Source organism: Ictidomys tridecemlineatus, unplaced genomic scaffold, assembly GCF_052094955.1.
Source record: "Ictidomys tridecemlineatus isolate mIctTri1 unplaced genomic scaffold, mIctTri1.hap1 Scaffold_5264, whole genome shotgun sequence".
NCBI lineage: Eukaryota > Metazoa > Chordata > Mammalia > Rodentia > Sciuridae > Ictidomys > Ictidomys tridecemlineatus.
Window position 1 is genome coordinate 1 of NW_027523465.1, and position 7,494 is coordinate 7,494.

The 7,494-nt window shown below is 62.2% G+C and overlaps 1 protein-coding gene across 1 annotated transcript; it reads left to right on the forward strand.

Moving 5' to 3' along the window:
• The first annotated feature begins 1,631 nt into the window (after positions 1–1,631).
• Positions 1,632–7,178, forward strand: LOC144373921 (gap junction alpha-5 protein-like). The gene has a single exon (XM_078036894.1). The coding sequence runs from the start codon at positions 4,415–4,417 to the stop codon at positions 5,612–5,614; it is 1,200 nt and encodes a 399-aa protein (XP_077893020.1). The 5' UTR covers positions 1,632–4,414; the 3' UTR covers positions 5,615–7,178.
• Positions 7,179–7,494: the final 316 nt, after the last annotated feature.

Consider the following 7,494-nt stretch of genomic DNA (forward strand, 5'->3'; position numbering starts at 1 on the left):
GCTGCACAGGCTCTGACCTGTCCCCTCACGTGGACTGAGACCCTGCCCCAGAGGCCCCTGCCGCACTTCTGAGCCTCACCACCTGCGGCCCGTCCACCACGAGGAGGGCCAGTGGAGGTGGGAGTCCTCACTGGCCGAGTCAGAGGGAAACCAGGGCCCCAGCATGACCTCGTGCTTTCTGCAGGCCAGTACTGTCCTCGGGCTTCCCAGTCACCTCCCCTTTGTCCCCGAGTTGGCCTTTCCACTGTGCAGACAAGCTGGACACCTGGACTGAAATGACTGGCTAAGGCCCCTCGGATGGAAAGGGAGGCCCGCCGGGCAGCGGTCCCGCCATTTCTCAGGGACCGCGAGTCCTGTCATCGGAGGGTGGCTGTTTCTGTGGCCCTGGTCATGATGTGACATCAGGGGAACACAGCCCTCTGTGTGGCCAGCCGGGAACCAGCAGGAGACACCCCGCAGCCCAGAGCACTTAGTGGCTAAAAAAGGAAATGGCTTTCTATATGTGAGTTCTGCCAAACGGCGGCAGAGGCTGAGCGTCTGGGAATCCGCACCACTGAGGGCGAGGCCCCGACGTAGTGACCGGTTCTAGGAACAGCATGGGCAAGAGGTGGCCAGCCAGTGACCAGAAGCTAAAAGAAGCAGCTCGGGCCTCTTTAGGGGACGTGGAAAAGTGAGAGGAAGCCTCCCACCGGCTGAGATCGGGTCCCAGTGCAGACCCACTGGTCTGTCGGGCCCGGGGCCTCTCTCCTCCCCTTTACAGAATCACAGAGAACGGGGCTTTGGAGTCAGGCTGACCGGGGCAAGTCCCCTTGTGCAGGACTTGCTGGTTGGGAGACTGTACCAGTTCCCTGACCGTGAGCCTCAGGTCAGTGCCACATTCCTACAAGAGTCAGGGGAAGGGTTGGACAGTGCACAGCTGAGAGCTCTCTGTGGCATGACCACTTGGCTCTCCCGGGCCCTGGTCATCAGTGTGGAAATGAGGGGTCCGCCCACTGATCCCTAGACCCTTTCTGTTTGCCGCTCTATGACCAGACGGTGGGTCAGAGGGGGACGTGAGCGTCATCCCAGGCAGAGTCCCCACGGCTAGGTGCACGTTACCCATCGGCTCCCTGGGCACTCACAAGGCCTCGCGGTGTTTGCCGTGACTGAGTCTGTCCCTTCACCCCCTCCACCCACTCCTCGTAGACACTGGTTTCCAGGAGCACGTCACTTCAGCGTGACTTCCTTCCCCACCTTGTCCCTGCTCCGTCGTGGGGGAGAGTGAGTGGGCAGTAGAGCCAGGGCCCTCAGTGCCCACGGGAGCCCCACACCCTGAGGGCAGCCTGAGGCCAGCGCAGACGCAGGGGAGGCGGGAGGTCACCAGGCTGTGGAGGGGACGGCTCCTGTGACTGCAGAGACAGGGCTGGAGTCAACAGAAGGAGGGACCTCGGCCACCCTTGGGAGACAGCGCGTCCTGCTCACTCACAGGGCGCCTTCTGCAGCAGGGGACAAGTGGGGGGCGCCGTCACTCGCGGCCATCACCCAGGGACTGCCACAGTGTGGCACTGGTGAGCCTGCAGCCGTGGTCTCCAGCCTCCTCTGGGGTCACCACCTCAGGGTCTGACCACAGTCCACCCCTGGGGTGAGAACCCTCAGGCTCCCCGTGCCCCCCACCCACTCTACCCCCCGAGGGCATCTGCACACCTCGTCCTACTCGGGGACCCGCTCCTCTCGTCCACCCACTCGCTGCCGCTGCCACCTGGGCCAGCGTTCCCCGTCGCTGGGGCTGTGCTTCATGTCCCAGGAGGGAGTCCCCTGCACCCCGAGTCCCATGCATGGACAGGCTCTGCGCTGGGCCTGGGAACTGCCTTTGCCGTGCACACTTCCTGCTGAGAGCCTTTCAGTGCAGCCTCCCTGAGCTCACCAGTCCCTGCTCACAGGTTTCTAGGGGATGAGGGCCAAGGGGGAGTCCCTGTCCCTGGAGCCTGGCTCCGCGGGACCTTTCACATCATGAGCAGGAGTCACAAGTGAGAGGCCTGCTCCTCTTTCCTCCGGCAGGGCCGGGCCTGCCTGGCTGCTGGGCCTGCTCGGCTGAATTCCGTTGCTCCCTCCCTCGGAGTCGTCTTTCCTGATGCGCTTCCGGATTTCCCAAGGAGCTGCACTCTCTGCAGGTGGATCCCTTGACCTTGAGTAAGGAAGTCAGCCGTCAAGCCTTGTGGCAGACGAGACCAAAGTGTCACCGTCTTTGTCTGGAACCATTTTTATGCTTTCTTGGGGACTTGCCAGTCCTGGAAGAACAGAACATGTGCTTGTGTGGCTTCCCTCTGAGTCCCGCTCCGTGGCCTCTCACCCCCACCCTGCTCTTCCCTTCCTCTCTCTCCTCCTGGGTAAGGTCGTCTCTCCCCTTGCGCTCTCTATCCCTCTTCCCTGCTGGTCAGCGAGGGCTGTCTTTTACTTACGGGCTGAGCCTGTCCAGGCTGAGCTTTCTGTTCATGGTCCACCTGCCCTGTGGCCTGAGAGCTGTCCACCCGGCGGACGAGGAAACACAGGCTGCACAGTGGCAGGGATCTGAACTCTGATTTCCGTGCCTGTCTTCTCCTAACCATCGTCAGGTTACTTCTCCTCCCTTAGGAACTCCCCATCATTCCCCGTTTCTGATCCTCTGCTCTCCTTCAATTCTGTCCCTCCGTCTCCTTCCTTCTTGGCTCTCTCGCACCCTACGCCAGCCACTGCCCGTCTGGGGCTGACCCTGAAGGTGCTGGATGCGGTACGTGGCTGACCCTGAAGGTGCTGGACGCGTCCGCGTGCCCAGGAGGGGTGGCAGAGCATTCAGACGCTTGTCTTATCAGCCCGTTTCCTTCTGAGCGCAAGCTCCACATTCTCCACGTTGGGAGGCCCGGGACGGGCCCTTCTCCACCTGAAGTAAAGGGCAGATGTTCAGTGACCAGCCAGGGGAGGGCCTCAAGCCCTGGGTGAGCCTCTGATATGGAGAGGAACAAGGAGAAGACTTCCCACTCACTCAGGGACCCCCCCTGCTCTCAGGGTTGGGGACCCGGGGCTGGGAGGAGTCAGAACCGGAGACTGTCTCTGGCGAGGCCTCACCTCGGGAGTCAGTGGATGTGGACGGTGAGAGGCAGCACCCACCCTGCCTTCCCCACGGCATCAGGCACGTTCCAAAAGGAACCAGAGTTGGCATCAAGACGTGGAGGTCAAAATGTGACCCTGGCCACCCAGGGTCCTGTCGACTCTGGCGTGTGCCTCGGGGCGTCGGCCAGCCTTTCTGGAATTCCGTGGGCACCCCAGACCTTTGGCCCCCACAGCCCTGTCCCTGGGCAGGGGGCAGAGGAGAGGGAAGAACTGTGACCAGGCGCCTCACTCACGGGGGACAGAGAAGCCTTCCAGAGCACTCTGTCCCCACGGGGCGCCCTCGTCCTGCGGGAGCGCGTCTGGGGTTGCCTCCTCTAGTGGGACGCGGCGGGGACCGGGCTGGCCTCTTACAGTCAGGAACACGGGGGCTCATGGCTCTTTCCTCACCCAGCCAGGCTTCCTGCACGTCCGCTCTGGGCCACGCTCTGGAGATACAGAGGAAAGTCCCTGGTTTCAAAACGCCTCTGCTGGAAGAGCCCAGACGGGAGAGGTTATAAAAGGTGTGAGGGGGGGGATGAGTGTCCCGTGTCCCCGCAGTGTGAGCAGGAAGGGTGCCAGCCATCCCGGAATGGGTGAGAGCTTGGGAGGTAAGAGTCACCAGCTAGAGGAGAGGGCCAGGAAGTCACAGTTGACAGGAGACGCTGCTGAGTCCGTCAGGACCGGCCAGCGGGACCAAGGAGCCCAGCACTCAGCAAGTCCCCCAGGTGGACCTGCAGGGCCAGGCAGCCAGCAGCCGCGGAGCTGAGCGCTCCTCCCTAACACCACTGAGACGTGCCGTTCCTCCCTCTCAACACGGCTGTCCCCTGTCATTCCAGAGTGCTTCCCGAGAAGCCCAATCTGCCAACCTCATTCCTCTCTCCCATCTACGCCTCCCGAACCCTTAAAGATTCCCTTTCTGTCAATCATCCCAACCCACGGACGTTCACCCCAGAGTTCTCAGCACATCAGACCCTTCATCTCCCTTGATCTCCACATCCTCTCGTCCCTTACTTCCATCCCCATCGACAGATAAGGAAGCGGATTCCCTGAAGTACGTGTGAGTCGCGGTTCCTGCAAACTCCAGCTCTGAGTTTCTCTCTCCAGTGTTTGTCTGGTGTGGTCTGTGGGCCGTCTGCCCCAGAATCACCTGGGCTGCTTGTGGCAAATCCAGGTTCCAGCTGGAACTCACACCTCAGCTGACATCTAGACCCTTCCAAGTGTGGAAGCCCAGTCCCCTCTCTTCGTTTTGGCTGGGGGCTGGGGGTAGAGGACACTTGATTCTACGTTGGTGCCGATCAAGGTCCAGAACATGATGGACCTGGCCGACCTTTGCAGAAACCCCCTTCTCTCTCTCCCCCTCTCTCCCTCTCTCTCCCCCTCTCTCTCTCTCTCTCTCTCCCCCCCTCTCTCCCCCTGTTTGCAGAGCCGGGCACCCGTCCCCTTCCCTGCCAGCATGGGCGACTGGAGCTTCCTGGGCGAGTTCCTGGAGGAGGTGCACAAGCACTCGACGGTCATCGGCAAGGTCTGGCTCACGGTGCTCTTCATCTTCCGCATGCTGGTGCTGGGCACGGCGGCCGAGTCCTCCTGGGGCGACGAGCAGGCCGACTTCGTGTGCGACACCATGCAGCCGGGCTGCGGGAACGTGTGCTACGACCAGGCCTTCCCCATCTCGCACATCCGCTACTGGGTGCTGCAGATCATCTTCGTGTCCACGCCGTCCCTGGTGTACATGGGCCACGCCATGCACCACGTGCGCACCGAGGAGAAGCGGAGGCTCCGGGAGGCCGAGGGGGCCAGAGAGGGCCACCCCGCGGCCGAGAAGGCCCAGCTGTCCTGCTGGGAGGAGATGAACGGGCGGGTGATGCTGCAGGGCACCCTGCTGCACACCTATGTCTGCACCATCCTGATCCGCACCACCATGGAGGTGGCCTTCATCGTGGGCCAGTACCTGCTCTACGGGGTCTTCCTGAGCACCCTGCACGTCTGCCGCCGCAGCCCCTGCCCCCACCCGGTCAACTGCTACGTGTCCCGGCCCACGGAGAAGAACGTCTTCATCGTCTTCATGCTGGCCGTGGCCGCGCTGTCCCTGCTCCTCAGCCTGGCCGAGCTCTACCACCTGGGCTGGAGGAAGATGAGGCACGCGTGGGGCAAGCCCGGGCCGCGCCTGCCCGAGCGCCGGCTCCCGGGTCCCTCCGGGGCTGCGGCCCAGAGCTGCACCCCTCCGCCCGACTTCAGCCAGTGCCTGAGGGACGGCCCCGGGGCCAAGTTCTTCCGTCCCTTCGGGGACAGCACGGTCCCCCCGCAGAACCCCGGCTGCCTGGCCGCGCCCCCAGCGCCAGGCCAGCAGCCAGACCCCAGGGAGGGTTTCATCCAGATCCGGTATGGCCAGAAGCCCCAGGTGCCCGACGGGGTCTCCGCGGGTCACCGCCTCCCACACAGCGACCACGGTGACAAGCGCCGTCTCAGCAAGGCCAGCAGCAAGGCCAGGTCAGATGACCTCTCGGTGTGACCCTCAGCCACGGGAGGACTGGGGGAGGCCGGGAGAAAGAGGCCCAGGGAGGGCCAAGGGGTCTCTTCCTCCCCGTCCCCGTCCTCGTCACTCCTCTGCTCCGGTGGGCCCTGCGTCTCCCGGTGGGCGCTGCTGACGGTGTCCCCAGAGCTCCCCAGGCGCTACCTGCCCACCTCCACCTGGTGTGCTCCAGGCCATCTCTCGGTCACCTCTCTCCTGAGCCACAGGAAGGGAAGGGGAGCCCACGAGGGGAACAGCAGAGACACCCCATGACGGCCTCCTGCTCCATCCCCAAAGAGCCCCAGCCCAGACCTCCCTCGGAGGAGTTCAGAGCCCCCAGCCCAGAGAGGCCTGGCACTGCCTGCTCCGGATCTCGTCCCCCCGTGGGCCGTGTCCTGCAGCTGGAGGGGCCCAGTGCTCCTCCTCTACTCAGTTTTAAAGGGATCCCCAGCACTTGACCGTCAGCCTCGACTTTAGAGGTGTCCTGCTCTGTGCCGCTGGCAGATGGCCCCTGTTGGGGACGTCCCTGCCTTTCCTTGGCCAGAGCGGACCTGTCCACAGGGCACCTGCTCCCGTGGGGACTCTGTGCACCCAACGCCATTGGGGTTCCTGCCACTACCCCTGGTCCTGGGGCTCCACTCAACGCAGTGACAGAAACCATTCTCGCCCTCCGCCCGAGCCTCCCTGGGCTTTGTCCAGCGGTCCTCCAGAGATCTTATCACAGTGGCCTGTGACTCCAGAGGCTCAGGAGGCTGAGACAGGAGGACCGCAAGTTCAAAACCACCCTCAGCAACTCAGCAAGAGCCTGTCTCTCATAAAACCCCAAGGAGGCTGGGGGTGTGGCTCAGTGGTTAAGGGCCCCCGGGTTCAAACCTGGGAAACCACCCCTCCCAGCCAAAACAGATCTCACGGACAGGAAACCCCAGGAGTCCTTGTCTCTCAGATTCTGTGCAGATCACCAGTGCTGGGGCCAGCGGGATTTCCCGAGGACTTAGGAAAACAAAGACAGAGTTGTGCTGCCTGGAATCCTCCTGGGAAAAGAACTTGTGCCTGAAGATGAGAGGGGAGAGGAGAGGAGCCACTGGCCATCACCTCCCTCCTGTTCCTTCTCCTGCTGGCGGCCAACTAGAGTGCCCAGAGGGGGGCGGTGGCACCCCGAGACCCCGGTCTCCCCCAGGTGTGGGAGGGTCAGAAGGAGGGAATCTCCAGGATGCTCAGCTCCCTCATTTCAGGGGCACAGATCCCAATCTGTCTCTGGTGCCCCCAAGGAGACCGCCAAGTGAGGGGTGCAGAGGCCCTGCCCCCTGACGCTGTCTGGTGTCTCCAGATGAACCACCGCGGTGGCGGCCACTTGGAATGCAGATGAAGGACGCCCAGAATTGGATAGTGACATCATCACCTTTGAAAATGCATGTGTGTGTGTGTGTGTGTGTGTGTGAGTGTGAGTGAAATGCATGTTTTTGAGTCAGAGATTCTGTGAGGTCACTTCTCGATGGTGAGGTTTTGCAGGAAGAAAAAGAGAACTGATGTGAGTCATTTTCTTAATAAACCCTGTCTTATATCACCTTTGTGTCCTTCTACATTGTGACTCCAAGAGAAGGACGAGGCGGGAGTTGACTGGGTGGCGAAGGGGAGCTTCGGGGGCCCGGGTGTGAGGGCTCCAGTCCCAGCTGCTGATTTGCAAGTGGGGAGCCCTTGATATCTGAGACTTTGTTCTGTCATCTGTAAATCAGGCCTCGGGCTGTTGAATGAGAGACAGAGTCTGGCCGACTGCTTGGGGCATAGTTGTGTGTGTGTGAGTGTGTGTGAGTGTGTGTGTGAGTGAGTGTGTGTGTGTGCGTGAGTGTGCATGAGTGTGCGTAAGTGTATGTGAGTGCGTG